Source organism: Oncorhynchus kisutch, linkage group LG12 (assembly GCF_002021735.2).
Source record: "Oncorhynchus kisutch isolate 150728-3 linkage group LG12, Okis_V2, whole genome shotgun sequence".
Taxonomy (NCBI): domain Eukaryota; kingdom Metazoa; phylum Chordata; class Actinopteri; order Salmoniformes; family Salmonidae; genus Oncorhynchus; species Oncorhynchus kisutch.
Window position 1 is genome coordinate 25,139,018 of NC_034185.2, and position 17,463 is coordinate 25,156,480.

General features: G+C 40.3%; 3 protein-coding genes across 5 annotated transcripts; 1 reads left to right on the forward strand and 2 right to left on the reverse strand.

Moving 5' to 3' along the window:
- Positions 1–454: 454 nt before the first annotated feature.
- batf3 (basic leucine zipper transcription factor, ATF-like 3) lies at positions 455–4,759 on the reverse strand. Its single transcript, XM_020495948.2, has 3 exons — positions 4,586–4,759; positions 3,559–3,678; positions 455–1,521 (listed from the first exon to the last, which is right to left on the reverse strand). The coding sequence occupies exons 1-3, from the start codon at positions 4,658–4,660 to the stop codon at positions 1,327–1,329; spliced, it is 390 nt and encodes a 129-aa protein (XP_020351537.1). The 5' UTR covers positions 4,661–4,759; the 3' UTR covers positions 455–1,326.
- nsl1 (NSL1 component of MIS12 kinetochore complex) lies at positions 4,719–9,786 on the reverse strand. Its single transcript, XM_020496560.2, has 6 exons — positions 9,564–9,786; positions 8,281–8,353; positions 7,598–7,728; positions 7,330–7,384; positions 7,116–7,183; positions 4,719–6,984 (listed from the first exon to the last, which is right to left on the reverse strand). The coding sequence occupies exons 1-6, from the start codon at positions 9,729–9,731 to the stop codon at positions 6,742–6,744; spliced, it is 738 nt and encodes a 245-aa protein (XP_020352149.1). The 5' UTR covers positions 9,732–9,786; the 3' UTR covers positions 4,719–6,741.
- Positions 9,785–16,570, forward strand: tatdn3 (TatD DNase domain containing 3). 3 transcript variants are annotated; one of them, XM_020496558.2, is made up of 10 exons: positions 9,785–9,955; positions 10,225–10,257; positions 10,386–10,459; positions 10,758–10,842; positions 11,030–11,092; positions 15,203–15,312; positions 15,544–15,599; positions 15,737–15,816; positions 16,174–16,254; positions 16,344–16,570. In XM_020496558.2, the coding sequence occupies exons 1-10, from the start codon at positions 9,890–9,892 to the stop codon at positions 16,479–16,481; spliced, it is 786 nt and encodes a 261-aa protein (XP_020352147.1). In that variant the 5' UTR covers positions 9,785–9,889; the 3' UTR covers positions 16,482–16,570. The 3 variants fall into 3 exon arrangements, with proteins under 3 accessions (XP_020352147.1, XP_020352148.1, XP_020352146.1); XM_020496557.2 differs by having other exon boundaries at positions 9,844–9,955; positions 15,704–15,816; XM_020496559.2 differs by lacking the exon at positions 11,030–11,092 and having other exon boundaries at positions 15,704–15,816.
- The last annotated feature ends 893 nt before the right edge of the window (positions 16,571–17,463 follow it).

Consider the following 17,463-nt stretch of genomic DNA (forward strand, 5'->3'; position numbering starts at 1 on the left):
ACCGTATACTAAAAACGTGGAACTCAATCAATCCGCCATCACTAACATAATGATTTATCATTGAAATACTGAAATAGCATGGGCGACCAAGAAAAACGAATTGGTACAATTGAAGGCCACGTGGCAATAATCCAGGCACTAGGGATGGGGGTGTGAGCATGCGGGTCTAGGCAGATGAGATGTAGTCATTGTTTGTGGGCGTCTGTACAGTAAGTTGTTGTTCGTATGTGTATGTTTGTATCTGGTGTGGGGAAAACATTATTTCTTAAAGAAAATGTAATATGAATGTGTAGACTAATATACTAATGATATACCTCATTATGCCCTAAAATCTCCTGGACTGAAAGTAATATCATCTGTGTTGTGTGGTGGAAGTCCAAGCAGTCTGTGCTCATTTGAAAGTGAGAAGAGAAAGTTCGAAGAGAAAATAACTAAGAAGAAGTGCATACCGGTATGAAGAAGCGATCCACACAAAAGGCTTTATTATAATCACCACAATCCCCCTCAAATGCAGAATGCAGAAGTCTATAAATCCTTTGGTATGAAATGAACTGTCTGTGTGGCTGAAGAGTCTTTCACATTTCTCAGTGGTCAGTCTGCATTTAGTAGAAGCCTTGCCAATTACTACTGTGAATGTATCCATCCATTCATAATAACATTTTAGAGAAGCCTGCAGTCATGTCATCAAGATAGACCATACATGCTGTAGATCATTGATTGGGACAAGAATTCCCAAAATGTTCCCCCTTTTATTGAGTTAGTGAATGATAATGGCTTGCTTCAAACGTATTTAATTTTTTTAAGTTATGAGACGAAGATGTAATGAGGTTAGTGAGTATTTACCCACATTATAGGGAAGAGAGGGTACACTCTATAACAATGTCATAACATGAGCTAACAAACAATAATAATAAAACTGTACATATTATAGTTGGATTAAGTGATTTGATTATTTGATTTGATCAAGTAAGCATTGAATTGCATGAATCCATTGGTAATAGCCAGTGTATTAAATGTTTTAGATTAGGGACTAAGAAACAAGAAACCAAAAACCTTTAAATGGTTTCTTTTTTTCTGGTAAAGTATAAGTAAGTTCCCACATGGTCAAGCCCAGGTACTGGTAAACCAGTTTAGCAACTTGAACATCTGAAACAAAGCTCATTACGTAAGCCTATAATTATTAAATTACAACTTGATTCAAACTGTACAAAAACAATTGACGCCGAGAATAAAAAGGGCAGATGAGGACATATAATCTGACCTGTTAACTCTGTTCACAAGTCTCCCACGTTGGTTTGTCTCTGTGGTCCGTGCATGGTATGTTGGCTATCTGGGCAGACAGGAGGGGACCCCTACATCCCTGGGTCCCAACGTCCCTGACCCCAGGTTGGCAACACAGTGCATGATGGGACAGAGAGGCTCATGGGCCTTGAGGGCCTCCGTTAGACGCCTCTGCTCCTCAGACAGAAACTGCACATCCTTCTTCAGCTGTCTGTTCTTCTGCTCCAGACACTCATATGCCTGTATAGGACAAACTGTGCTCAGTTACTTTATAGTCTTACTTTCTGAGTAGAGTACAATATTAATCTACTTCAGGGATGGGCAACTGCCGCATGAAGGTGCTCAGATCTATTCCGCCCCCCACCCCCCATTTCTTACATATGGCAAAATATGTAGAATTGCAGGAAATTTGCTTTAAAACAGCCAATTTTCCTCTCCCCTCCATGGCAAAATGAGTAGAATTGCATGAAATTACACTGAACAAAATATAAACACAAAATGTAAAATGTTGGTCCCATGTTTCATGAGCTGAAATATAAGATCCCAGAATTTTTGCATAAGCACAAAAAGCAAATTTGTCTCAGATTTTGTGCACACATTATTTTTTACATCCCTGTTAGTGAACATTTCTCCTTTGCCAAGATAATCCATCCAACTGACAGCTGTGGCATATCAAGAAGCTGATTAAACAGCATGATCATTACACAGGTGCACCTTGTGCTGGGGACAATAAAAGTCCACCCTAAAATGTGCAGTTTTGTCACACAACACAATGCAACAGATGTCTCAATTGGCATGCTGACTGCAGCATTGTCCACCAGAGCTGTTGCCAGAGAACTGAATGTTAATTTTTCTACCATAAGCCGCCTCAAATGTTGTTTTAGAGAATTTGACAGTACATCCAATCGGCCTCACAACCGCAGACGACGTGTAACCACGCCAGCCCAGGACCTCCACATCCGGCTTCTTCACCTTTGGGATCGTCTGAGACCAGCCACCCGGACAGCTGATGAAACTGTAGGTTTGTACAACTGAAGAATTTCTGCACAAACTGTTAGAAACCTTCTTACAGAAGCTCATCTGCATGCTAGTAGTCCTCACCAGGGTCTTGACCTGAATGCAGTTCGACTTCGTAACTGACTTCAGTGGGCAAATACTCCCCTTCTATGGCCACTGGCACGTTGGAGAAGTGTGCTCTTCACGGATGAATCCCGGATTCAACTGTAGCGGGCAGATGGCAGTCAGCTGATGTTGTGAGCAATGTTCCATGGTGGCGGTGGGGTTATGTTATGGGCTGGCATAAGCTACGGATAATGTAGTTTATGGCAATTTGGGATGGCAATTTGAATACACAGAGATACCATGACAAGATCCATTGTCGCTTGAAACTTGTAATTTGAAACTTGAAAAGATCCTGAGGCCCATTGTCGTGCTATTCATCCGCCGCCATCATCTCATGTTTCGGCATGATAATGCCCCATGTCGCAAGGATCTGTACACAATTCCTGGAAACTGTCCCAGTTCTTCCATGGCCTGCATACTCACCAGACATGTCACCCATTGAGCATGTTTGGAATGCTCTGGATCAACGTGTACAACAGTGTGCTCCTGTTCCCGCCAATATCCAGCAACTTTGCACAGCCATTGAACAGGAGTGGGACAAAATTCCACAGGCCACAATCAACAGCCTATGTGAAGAAGATGTGTTGCGTTGCATGAGGCAAATGGTGGTCACACCAGATACTGACTGGCTTTCTGATCCACGCCCCTACCTTTTTTTAAAAGATATCTGTGACTAACAGATATACTGATTTCCTTATATGAACTGTAACTCTGTAGAAATTGTTGCGTTTATATTTTTGTTCAGTATAGTTCTAAAATTGCTAAATCGTCTCTCCGCCCCATGACAAAATGTATAGAATTGCAGCAATCTTGGTTTAAAACGGCAAAATTTTCTCTACATCACATGGCAAAATGTGTAGAATTGCACGAAATAAACTTAAAAATGTATCTCTGCTGTCAAGATTATTTGCTTGCAGTTCGGTGGGTGGGGGGGTACACAAACCCGCGAGCCACTGCGGCCCCTCATGATGAGTTCAGGTTTTGTTGTGGTCCCCACCCCCTTCAAAGTTGCCAAAATCCCTGATCTACTTGATCAAGAGAATGAGTGTGGCATTGATAGCTGTGTCATTACCGTCATATAACAGAAAATGTTAGACTATGCCAAAATAGGAGTTGTGTGATGATGAGGAGTCTGTTGTGCATGCACTGACCCACCTCATGCAGCTCATCTGCTCTTTGTGTCTGCTTTTTTCGGCTGTTCTTCGCTGCCACCCTGTTCTTTTCCCTTCTTTTTAGCCTCCTGTCTTCATCACCATCATCACCAGAGCTCTGCAGCTGAGGTACAGTTGGTCTGTATTACGTTTGTCACTATTAGAATATCACATACAAGCTGTTGCTCTTTAGCGTTGACTGATCTCTGTGTGCACTCAACACAATGTTGCTGGTGTAGATTATATTTTATCATACAAAATATTAAACAATATAAAAATACAAGTGAAAATTAATAAGTGGTAACCAAATAGGCCTAATACCAGTTGTGGAATAAGTACCCAATTGTCATACTTGAGTAAAAGTAAAGATACCTTAATAGAAAATGACTCAAGTAAAAGTGAAAGTCACCCAGTAAAATACTACTTGAGTAAAAGTCTAAAAGTATTTGGTATTAAATATACTTAGGTATCAAAAGTAAATGTAATTGCTAAAATATACTACTAAGTAAAAGTATAAATCATTTCAAATTCCTTATATTAAGCAAACCAGATTGTATTGTTATTTATGGACAGCCAGGGTCACAATCCAACACTCTGGCATCATTTACAAATGTAGCCGTTTGTCACAGTTGAAAACGCACAGGTTGTAGGCTTATGTAAATAAATGCTACTTAAACAAGCTGTAACAGCCAGAAATGTGTGTTTAGTGAGTCGGCCAGATTAGCAGCAGTAGGGATGACCAAGGATGTTTTCTTGATAAGTGTGTGAATTGGGACATTTTCCTGTCCTGCTAAGCATTCAAAATGTAACAAGTACTTCTGGGTGTCAGAAAAATGTATGGAATAATAAGTACATCATTTTTCTTCAGGAATGTAGTGAATTAAATGTTGTCAAAATATAAATAGTAAAGTAAATATACCCATAAAAACGACTTAAGTAGTACTTTAAAGTATGTTTACTTAAGTACTTTACACCACTGCCTAATACATTATTAAAGTAATTAAAGTATATTTACGCAATTTAACACTTACCTCACATATTTCAAGTAATAACCTGTTTTGATTCTTGCTGTGTAGAAAGCTGCCAGAAATATCGCTGTCAGACATCACAGATGCGATAACAATGCATTGATAGATTAGTTAAATACAAAACGTCAAAACAAGTCCTCCTCGGATTTTATTTCAGATAGCAAGATCCAAGGTATGTACAAGTGAGACCGGGCGTATGCGAGACAAACAGTTTCACTTGTTCAAACTGCACTTGCCGCTTCTTTTCAATATTTATTTTAAGTCACGTGCTAAAAAGCGTCAGATGCCCTTGAGTGTTCAACCAGCAACAGAATAAAGTGCGCTCTAAAAAGCTGATTTAGGACAAGCGGAAAATATCCTATACGTTTACTGTACCTGTATGATACTACTTGAATTGTTGCAAATAGATGTAGGCTTGTTATATATAATATATTCGTGTGTCATACATTTAAATTACATTTTAGACCAGATAGGGTCCATCAACAGTCCACAATTACTTTAATACATGAAGGTCAGTCAATACGGAACATTTCAAGAACTTTTAAAGTTTCTTCAAGTGCAGTCGCAAAACCCATCAAGCACTATGATGAAATTGGCTCTCATGAGGACCGCCACAGGAAAGGAAGACCCAGAGTTACCTCTGCTGCAGAGGATAAATTCATTAGAGTTAACTGCACCTCAGATTGCAGCCCAAATAAATGCTTCTCAGAGTTCAAGTAATACATCTCAACATCAACTGTTCAGAGACTGCACAAATCAGGCCTTCATGGTTGAATTTCTGCAAAGAAACCACTACTAATGGACACCAATAACAAGAGTTGCTTGGGCCAAGAAACACAAGCAGTGGACATTAGACCGGTGGAAATCTGTCCTTTGGTCTGATGAATCCAAATTCAAGATTTTTGGTTCCAACCGCCGTGTCTTTGAGATGCAGAGTAGGTGAACGGATGATCTCTGCATGTGTGGTGCCCACTGTGAAGCAAGGAGGTGCTTTGCTGGTGACACTGATTTATTTAGAATTCAAGGCACACTTAACCAGCATGGCTACCACAGCATTCTGCAGCAATACACCATCCCAATCTGGTTTGCAGTTAGTGGGACTATCATTTGTTTTTCAACAGGACCATGACCTAACACACCTTCAGGCTGCGTAAGGGCTATTTGATCAAGGAGTGAGAGTGCTTTATCTGATGACCTGCTCTCCAAAATCACCCGACCTCAACCCAATTGAGATGAGTTGGACCGCAGAGTGAAGGAAAAGCAGCCAACAAGTGCTCAGCCGATGTGGTAACTTCCAAGACTGTTGGAAAAGCATTCCAGGTGAAGCTGGTTGAGCAAATGTCAAGAGTGTACAAAGCTGTCATCAAGGCAAAGGGTGGCTACTTTTGAAGAATCTGAAATATAACATATATTTAGATTTGTTTCAACACTTTTGTGGTTACTACATGATTCCATGTGTTATTTCATAGTTTTGGTGTCTACACTATTATTCTACAATGTAGAATGAGGTGTCCAAACTTCTGACAGGTACTGTATATTTCCACACTATGAGGTTGGAATAATACTGTAAAAATGATGCCCTTTTAGTGCGAGAGCAGTTTGTTTTGGTGGAATGGAGTTTTGGCCTGTCCGATGACATCATCGAGCAGTAAATTAGTTAATAGACCAATAACATAGTAATTGGCAGAGAGGTTTGGAACTCAGACCACCACCACAGTCCTAACATTTTAATTGAATACAATCACACTAAGGTACTACATTGTTACCCAGTAATTATTTGATATTGAGATAAAAAATAAAAAAAAACAGCTGCATTGGACCTTTAAACCTGGCTGTTACAGCTTGTTTAAGTAGCATTTATTTACATAAGCCTACAACCTGTGCGTTTTCAACTGTGACAAACGGCAAAGGAAAAAAAAGAACACCCAAGCTAAAATATATATTTTTCCTTCTAAAGCCATTTAAATATACAGTATAAAAACAATGTACACTACTATTGGGTGCATTTCCCATTATCCATCATGTGAGGGCAGTATTGTATCACAGACTGCTGCAAACATAGGCCTTATCACTGTGGGGAGTACTACAGTATTGCATCCTTCCAATCACAAATAAGAGTACATGTTCCATGATCAGGAAGCATTTATGTGGCATATATTTCACTCAAGTTTGTCATTGCTGTTACAAATGGCTGGCCTCTTTAGAACAGGAGCATAGTTGTTTCTGAGCTCTGTTTGCTCCATGGCTCTCTTAATGGGTGGTCTGGTTCTACTAGCTGTCTTTTCCTCTCCATTGGGCCTGCTGCCCATCACCTCCCTGAACACCTCCAGGGACTCCGCTGTGGGACACATGTTCAGCACCTGTCCCAGGCCCTCGGCCCTCTGCTGCACTACCTGGAGAGACTGGACAGCAGAGAAACATCAGTCATTCAAGACCATGGTCAAAGAAAAAGAACTAAACATAAACTTGTGTTGCATAGAAAAGGGTGTAGTGGGTGGGAAATAACAGAAAGCTACATAGACTGTCCTGTTACCTTCATTACTGCGCTGGCTTGCTTAAACATACGAGGTGCAGCATCCAATAAGGTGGTCATGATGGTTTCTGAACAGGGGAAAGTTCACCGACTATCAATCAAAATCATGGGAACATAACATTTCATGTTCTAGTGTCATGCAAAGCATGACATTTCCAGTACACTATTCTGTAAGCGTTTGAGTTGATTAGATCTGATTGGGCTAAATGCTTGCCTTGTACTGGGTCCTTTCCCATTTCTTGTGGCTTCACTACTTCTTCATACATTCCCTAAAAATAGAGCATACTTTCATTTTGTGAACACATGGTACATGCTATATTTTCAAATGTATGACATTTCAAACTGCAGTATGAAGTATGAGAGTGACAATCATGGCTATGCAAAAGTAATGCTTCCATTTTCAATGGAACCACTCAATCAGACATAATCCATAAATTCAGACGTGAAAATAAAAATGAAAAAAAATAAAACATGAAACCAACCATGAGTTTACGCTCCGCCTTTAGTGACCGTACGACATAGGGGAGGATCTCTTTAGGACCTTTACGTCGTTTCCGAGAAGTTCCCACAATGTTCTCATCCAGCAGGTCGTCAAGTGCACTGCATTCATCTTCTAAGAAGTGATATTATACTGTTGTAAAGCAATTTAAAAGTCTTTCTGAATTACATTTATTTTAATAGCATTAATGTGGGAACTAAACATCTACCTATCGTACCAATAATTGTCATTAGACTGAGCAACAAACTCGTCCAGTTCAATCATTACTTGATATCAACTCACCGATGACACCAAGTTCCTCCTCCCTCACTGAATAATCTTTACATTGATGTCCTATTGTGCCTTGAGCTGCTTAATAAGAATCAAAACGATCTGTGCCCACATTTACAGCAGGCTACATTTCTAAAAGTTTAATATCACATGCAGCTAGCAAGAATAGATGGTTTCCAGAAACAGCCAAATTATGGAGTTACTGGTGCATTTAACAGATATTCTGGTTTACTATAAAACATGTTCACTATCTTCAAAACAACTGATCAAACGGGATAATAACAAACTTATTGCAGTGTGGTTGATAGTACACAGATATGTCTTCTTTTCAACTGAAAGGCAATAGATGTATAAAAAAACAATAACAATGTAATAGGAGACAGGAGATATGCTCACCCTCTTCATCAGGAGCCTCCTCCCACGTCTGATTATTGATCAACACGTTTTCTTGAACAGCAGTCTCGAAGTTCTAAAAATCAAGATATCAAGTGAAATTGAGACTCCCCCATATAACGTTGCCACGAGCAGCAGGATGAACTGCAGATATTGCAGAATAATGCAATGCATTATTTTTTTATTTAACATTTAACTAGGCAAGTCATTCACACCATTGATGTGTATAAACCTGGTTGCTGATGCTATGTATTGGCCATTGAGAGGCTTTGAAGTAACCAGTCGGCCATATTGGAATTTCCCAGTCGTCCTCCAAGGAATGAATTTAATTCTACAATATTTCAATTAAATGTTTCATGGACAAAGGTACATGTATTGAATTTAAAGAAAGAAATATATATATATATATAGTTTACATTGGGCATGGTAACATTAGTCATCTCTAAAACATTTTTTTTAAACTGGGTGGTTTGAGCCCTGAATTCTGATTGGCTGAAGGCCATGGTATATCAGACCTTATACAACAGGTATGACAAAACATTTAGTTTTACTGCCCTAATTACATTGGTAACCAGTTTATAATAGCAATAAGGCTCCTCAGGGGTTTGTGATATTTGGCCAATATGTCACCGCTCTTAGGCACGACGCAACGAGGGCCTTATTGCTTAAGTTAAAGTTAAGGAAAAGTTATTTTTCTTCATTTAAAAAATGTTTAGCTCACATAATATCATTTAAAAGTATGCATTAAGGTGTCTGTAATATAATAAATGAAGCAAAAATGGATGTAGACATGAATAAACACATATCTACAGCTTCCAATTTTTTTTTAATTTTACAAAGGTGGGGGAGTGCCAAGATAAAGTCACGTGGGTTAAACCCAGCGCCCCCTATCAGTCATCTAGTATAAAACAGATTCACGCAGTTCCTCGCCCTCTAAAAGACCATTTAGGTTGGATCTGAAAATGAGGTCGGAGATACCGTATGGACGGTGTGACGCAATTGCCTCACATTTTCGGATCAAGCATAAATGTGCTCTAAATGCTGCACGGCCAATGCGGATGTCTGATTGACCATGTAGAGCCTTTAAATGTTAGCTGTTGTGGATGTCGGTCTGATATTGCAGTTTCTTCATGTACCGCCGACTCAACATTTAACTTACCTAACTATAGTAACTTAGCTAACGCGAAGTATCACATCGCAAGCTTTATTTTGATTTGTCTCCGCAAGCTAGTAGTTATACATCTTACAAAAAAAAAACTACAGACGTAAACAATCGATCGACTCACCGCCAGCAACTCTTCCTGTAACAGTTGCTTGGCTTCCTCGGATAGCTGAGGTTGGCCATTCAATAACTTCTTAAGTAGTTCTTTGTATTTCTTAATTTGTTCGACCACATTTTTTTTCGACGTAAACTTCACCCTATATTCTTCCTCTTCATTCAAGCAGATCTCCATCTTTTGCGCCAAATGTTTGAAATGATTCTGCAATGACCGGAACCGGAAATTAAATGTGTGGTTCTAGGAATAAAGGCGCGTAGGGAAACAAAACGGTGTAAAAAAAAACATTCCACCTCACATAATTCACTTTGAATTTCAAACCTATTTTTTTGTCTATGGCTTCAATGGATGGTGGCTTTGTTGATTGCCATTGCCACATCACAGCCTGTGAATTTGCCGAGGTATGTGTACACAAATGAGTGGGTATGTAGCAAAAGGTCTGTGCTATGTAGGCTAATGTAACAGAAGCGGTTATTATTCAACTGTTATGCAAGCTTGGGTGCTTATGTGTGCTGCCCACCAGAAGGCAGTATCGCAACTAGGAAGCGTGAAAAATGGTCGCATCGAGTCCGCAGCAATACTTGCAGACAGCTGACTATGCTATGACAATACATTATTCAAGGGTGAATGTTCAAAAGTGACAGTACAAAAGTGTGTGTCTATTCTGCAGGATTTAGAGGATGTGATCAAGAGGACCAGAGAGGTTAGTTATAGCTATTATATAATATATGTAAAATGTTTAATGGTATAAAGTTAATATGAATAAAATCTTGATTACTGTATTTATTAACAGTTGTATTGTAGTCTACATCAGATGTTGTGCCATTTCAGGCTGGAGTCAAAACACTTATTTCTGTCACTGAAGAGCCCAGTGAGTTTGAAAGAGTTATCCAGCTGTTTAAAAGGTTAGTATCATACACAACATATCTTATTTGCAGAACATAATAGCCCATATTCAGAAATGTCATAGATTTATAATAGCAAATTCTGTGCCTTGTGATATCTTGCTCAAAATGCATACATTATAACACAAAATAATAGTTAAACTCACTATCACAATGTTCCATTGGCTTCCAGCAGCTTTTGACTGTGAGTTTGTTTTCTTCTCCAAGAGACATTTATCTGTTCTTGTAGTACATTGAGACACTGTGAAACTGTTTTATGAATGTTGTCTTTGAGTTACTCTTACTGTTGCTCTTTCAGCTACCCAGATCTAGTTGCACCATGTTTTGGAATCCACCCAGTCCAAGGCTGTGGGTCCCATGACCAGCGCAGCGTGAAGATTCAGGTACAAACATTCACACACAGTTAGCAGACACACTCAATTAATAGACATCAAACACATGTCAGACAGTCAGCCTTATGTTAGATATTATGGTTATAAACAAAATGTAACTCTATAACATCATTTTGATGTTGTCTCAGGATGAGAGGAACAAGCATGCTGACTTTTCCCAAAACATCTCTTATTACAGGACTTGGAGCCTGCCTTGCCCTTGTTCCAGAAGTACAGAGATGACATTGTTGCAGTTGGAGAGGTATGTACTAGAGGTCGACCGATACAACAACAAAAAACGCCGATACCGATTATTGGAGGACCAAAAAAAGCCGATACCGATTAATCAGTCGATTTTTGAAATGTATTTGTAATAATGACAATTACAACAATACTGAATGAACACTTATTTTAACTTAGTATAATACATCAATAAAATCAATTTAGCCTCAAATAAATAATGAAACATGTTCAATTTGGTTTAAATAATGCAAAAACAAAGTGTCGGAGAAGAAAGTAAAAGTGCAATATGTGCCAAGTAAAAAAGCTAACTTTTCAGTTCCTTGCTCAGAACATGAGAACATATGAAAGCTGGTGGTTCCTTTTAACAAGAGTCTTCAATATTCCCAGGAAAGAAGTTTTAGGTTGTAGTTATTATACGAATTATAGGACTATTTATCTCTATACCATTTATATTTCATTAACCATTGACTATTGGATGTTCTTATAGGCACTATAGTATTGCCAGTGTAACAGTATGGCTTCCGTCCCTCTCCTCGCTCCTACCTGGGCTCGAACCAGGAACACATCGACAACAGCCACCCTCGAAGCAGCGTTACCCATGCAGAGCAAGGGGAACAACCACTCCTAAGTCTCAGAGCGAGTGACGTTTGAAAAGCTATTAGCGCGCACCCCGCTAACTAGCAAGCCATTTCACATCGGTTACACCAGCCTAATCTCGGGAGTTGATAGGCTTGAAGTCATAAACAGCTGCTGGCAAACGTACGAAAGTGCTGTTTGAATGAATGCTTACGAGCTTGCTGCTGCCTACCATTGCTCAGCCAGACTGCTTTATGAAATCATAGACTTAATTATAACATAATAACACACAGAAATACGAGCTTTAGGTCATTAATATGGTCGAATCCGGAAACTATCATCTCGAAAACAAGACGTTTATTTTTTCAGTGAAATACGGAACCGTTCTGTATTTTATCTAACGGGTGGCATCCATAAGTCTAAATATTCCTGTTACATTGCACAACCTTCAAATCAAATTTATTTATATAGCCCTTCGTACATCAGCTGATATCTCAAAGTGCTGTACAGAAACCCAGCCTAAAACCCCAAACAGAAAGCAATGCAGATGTAGAAGCACGGTGGCTAGGAAAAACTCCCTAGAAAGGCCAAAACCTAGGAAGAAACCTAGAGAGGAACCAGGCTATGTGGGGTGGCCAGTCCTCTTCTGGCTGTGCTGGGTGGAGATTATAACAGAACATGGCCAAGATGTTCAAATGTTCATAAATGACCAGCATGGTCAAATAATAATAATCACAGGCAGAACAGTTGAAACTGGAGCAGCAGCACGGCCAGGTGGACTGGGGACAGCAAAGAGTCATCATGTCAGGCAGTCCTGAGGCATGGTCCTAGGGCTCAGGTCCTCCAAGAAAGAGAGAAAGAGAGAATTAGAGAGAGCATACTTAAATTCAAACAGGACACCGGATAGGACAGGAGAAGTACTCCAGATATAACAAACTGACCCTAGCCCCCCGACACATAAACTACTGCAGCATAAATACTGGAGGCTGAGACAGGAGGGGTCAGGAGACACTGTGGCCCCATCCGATGACACCCCCGGACAGGGCCAAACAGGAAGGATATAACCCCACCCACTTTGCCAAAGCACAGCCCCCACACCACTAGAGGGATATCTTCAACCACCAACTTACCATCCTGAGACAAGGCTGAGTATAGCCCACAAAGATCTCCGCCACGGCACAACCCAAGGGGGGGGCGCCAACCCAGACAGGATGACCACAACAGTGAATCAACCCACTCAGGTGACGCACCCCCTCCAGGGACGGCATGAGAGAGCCCCAGCAAGCCAGTGACTCAGCCCCTGTAATAGGGTTAGAGGCAGAGAATCCCGGTGGAAAGAGGGGAACAGGCCAGGCAGAGACAGCAAGGGCGGTTCGTTGCTCCAGAGCCTTTCCGTTCACCTTCACACTCCTGGGCCAGACTACACTCAATCATATGACCCACTGAAGAGATGAGTCTTCAGTAAAGAGTTTGCGTCTCTCACATGGGTAGGCAGACCATTCCACAAAAATGGAGCTCTATAGGAGAAAGCCCTGCCTCCAGCTGTTTGCTTAGAAAATCTAGGGACAATTAGGAGGCCTGCTTCTTGTGACCGTAGCGTACGTGTAGGTATGTACGGCAGGACCAAATCAGAGAGATAGGTAGGAGCAAGCCCATGTAATGCTTTGCAGGTTAGCAGTAAAACCTTGAAATCATCCCTTGCCTTGACAGGAAGCCAGTGTAGGGAGGCTAGCACTGGAGTAATATGATCACATTTTTTGGTTCTAATCAGGATTCTAGCAGCTGTATTTAGCACTAACTGAAGTTTATTTAGTGCTTTATCCGGGTAGACGGAAATGTTATGACATTATTACGGACAATTCTGGCAAATTAGGCTGCCCAAACTGTTGCATATACACTGACTCTGCGTGCAATGAACGCAAGAGAAGTGACACAATTTCACCTGGTTAATGTTGCCTGCTAACCTGGATTTCTTTTAGCTAAATATGCAGGTTTAAAAATATATCCTTCTGTGTATGGATTTTAAGAAAGGCATTGATGTTTACGGTTAGGTACACATTGGAGCAACGATACGCACCGCATCGATTATATGCAACGCAGGACACGCTAGATAAACTAGTAATATCATCAACGATGTGTAGTTAACTAGTGATTATGATTGATTGATTGTTTTTTATAAGATAAGTTTAATGCTAGCTACCAACTTACCTTGGCTTACTGCATTCGCATAACAGGCAGTCTCCTCGTGGAGTGCAATGTAATCAGGTGGTTAGAGCGTTGGACTAGTTAACTGTAAGGTGGCAAGATTGAATCCCCCGAGCTGACAAGGTAAAAATCTGTCGTTCTGCCCCTGAACGAGACAGTTAACCCACCGTTCCTAGGCCGTCATTGAAAATAAGAATGTGTTCTTAACTGACTTGCCTAGTTAAATAAAGATTCAATTAGGTGTAAAATAAAAAATTAAAAAATCGGCCAAATCGGTATTTTTGGACATGTTATGAAAACTTGAAATCGTCCCTAATTAATCGGTCGACCTCTAGTATGTACTGTACTGTAGGCCTACTCATAGAATTGTATGGAAAAGCCAGTTATCACTTCTCTAGTCCTATGCAGCAGGTCTGTCTGGCCCCTCATCATGCTTAATCTTACGTAAACACACGTGTCATATCCTGGTGTAAAAACTGTGAAATAGTATGACTTCTGTAAAGCAAAAGGATTAGGCTTATTAAGCCTGAGCTCCGACTTGCTAAACTGAAAGTGCACACTGCAACAATAACTTCTTAAATCACTAACAATTCACCCTGCCGGTTAATACCCTTAATGATCTATATCCTTCGCAAGAGCTTTGGAAGGAAAGCATGTCTGGCACAAGCATTCTTTCACAAAGTTAATTTGGTGGAGCCCAGAGAGGCAGGTATTAGGACTAAGTCAACCATGTCTCCCAGTCAGTAACAGCACAGAGTAAGCTAGTGGGGACAGGGTGCTCTAGCTGGACATTCCCAGCATGTGTTTTGTTTGGGATTGACTGTTGGCCTGGACTGGGAAAGCTTTGACTAACCGCCCACTGTTCAACTGGTTTCCATCAAGCTGCCCAGTGCCCATCTCAGATTTGTGCTGAGGGGCAATTCCATGATAATGGAATTATGCTGAGACTCATTTTTTTTCACCAAACAGAAACCATTGATTTCAAATTTTCACAAACCATAAAACTCTATACACACAATGACTACTTTTAATAATTTCCACTGAACCTTTTAATAAAAAAAAAATACAGGAAGAACTGTGTACATACAATGTTTTGTAACGGAATCAAACTGAGGGAGATTTTTACCTTAATTCTGTTACCAAACTTTGCATCCGCAAAATGTTTCCAGTAATTTATTTATGTACTGTCTAAATTGTTCAAAGTAGTAATTGTGCATAGAGTTACATGGTTTGTTAAAGATTGAAATCAATGGTTTTTGTTTAGCATACATTCAGTCAATAGACAATCAATGCAATGATAATGTTTTTCTTCCTTTAAAACAGTCTCTTTTTCTTCTTTTGATTGCAGATTGGTCTTGACTACACACCTTGGTATGCCCCCACTTCTCAGGAGAGAGAGGAACAGCTGACTGTTTTCACCAAGCAATTACAAATATCCAAGGATCTGGATTTGCCAGTGTGAGTTTATCGTGGATAGCCTTGGTGCATAGTACTGTGTGTGCTAGGAGACACATTACATTCATGTAATCAGACTGCGAGCAACTGCAACAAGCCATGTCCTTGGCAGGGACAAGAACAGGCTTTGCATGGAATGTCTCACTATAACTGGATATTAAGGAGTATTATTATTTGTTACCACTATATTTCTCCTGACACTTTCTTGTTGTGTGCATTTCCTCTTTGACGCAGGAACATCCATTCCCGATCAGCTGCAAAGGTCACCATAGCTACTCTGAAAGAACAGGGTGGGTGTCTTAAAATCAGGATTACATAAGAGGACAGCCTCATTGCTGAAGTGACTAATTTTTCCATTTTTAGGAGGCCTTAACTATTTTGGCTATCCTATCAGGTATCACTTGTGCTTTGCTGCACAACTTTGCAGGGAAACCATCAGTGGCCATGGAAGGAGTGCAGGCAGGGTACTTCTTCTCCTTCCCTCCAGCTGTCTGTAGGAATGACCAGGTAAGCGATACAGTTGTTCATTAACCTGGAGTCATTCAGTAATCTCTCAGTACATTTTCTATAGGTATTGTGGAGTCACCAACAGTACTGTATGTCCTCATTGTTATGGGAATCCCTTATCTTTTCTATAGAAATACCTTATCTTTTCTAACACCTTGATCTTTGAACAAGCTCGTCTCAAGTTCAAGTTTTAAAGACTGGTGTAAAGGCTTCTTTTACTGGGCCAGAAATGCTCACTATGCATTTCTGCAAAACAACTCTGAAACGGCCATATGGTGTGATAAAACCAGACATGATTTGTGGCGGTTGCTGTTGAGTCCCCTCATTAATGACTGTGTTATTACTGTGTTATAACAGAAAGCCAAGCTGATCAAACAGATTCCATTAGAACACATCTGTCTGGAGACAGACTCTCCTGCCTTGGGACCAGAAAAACATGTGGGTCATCATTTGGAATGCATCATTATGTAAAGCAGCAACCTGATAGTTTTGTATAAGTGTTCTTATTCTACGTCTCCCCTCTGCAGGTAAGGAATGAACCCAAGAACATTTCACTGGTCTGTGAGTACATTGCTCATGTCAAAGGAATCACACCTCAAATGGTAATTCATGCCACTACAGATAATGCCCTCAGATTGTTCCCAAAAATTAAGAGACTTGAGTGACGCGTTTTGTAATTAAATTAACGTTGTGTTATCTCATGCTGTGTCTCTGAAAATGAAATGGAATTGTGAAATAAAATGCTCAATCAACAGGTGTTTTTGCATATGTGATGGACACTTCTATATATAATTTAAGTGCCATTTATTTCAGAAATATTCCACTTGGTGCTGAAGGGTTCCTCTGCTTCATTATACCAGATGGGCCTTGTCTGAAAAAAAAAAACACAAAAAAAACAATATATGTATCCATAGCTTGTATTATTAACCATCAGGGGCGACATGGTTTCAATTTGAGGAAAATTTTTAAAGACCTCAAGTTCATGGACGGGGCGGCAGGGTAGCCTAGTGGTTAGAGCGTTGTACTAGTAACTGAAAGGTTGCAAGATCGAATCCCCGACAAGGTAAACATCTTTCATTCCGCCCCTGAACAAGGCAGTTAACCCACTGTTCCTAAGCCGTTATTGAAGATAAGAATTTGATCTTAATTAACTGACTTGCCTAGTTAAATAAAGGTTTAGAAAAAAGGACAAAAGAAAACATGTAATAACATCCAGAAATCCTGTTTCTGTTTGGTCAGGTTCACATCAGCAGACACTAACATCACTCAGCACTCATTGGCTATGACGTTGGCAATGCTTACGGCTTTCTTCGAAGTGTTTTCGCTCCGGGTATTTGGTGATATGTCCTGCAGCTGTCCAAGCAGACCGTTGCTCCGGAGTCACTGCCTGGAGCGACTTGAAGTCGCAGGTGTTTTGCAAATGACAGTCAAAATGTCTCTTCTCTGCTCTTTCCCAAAACTTACTGTCAATCTCTACTCGACACCACGTTTCTCGTAGCATGTTTAATTCGAACAGGGCACCCTCTTTATATTTTGACATGTTTGATAGGCTTTACAACACCACAATAGCAAGCAGCAGCCAAATGACGTGTGCGTAATGCGCGCATTGTTGTCTTTAGCCGCGCTGCGGTTTCCATGGATCTGGAA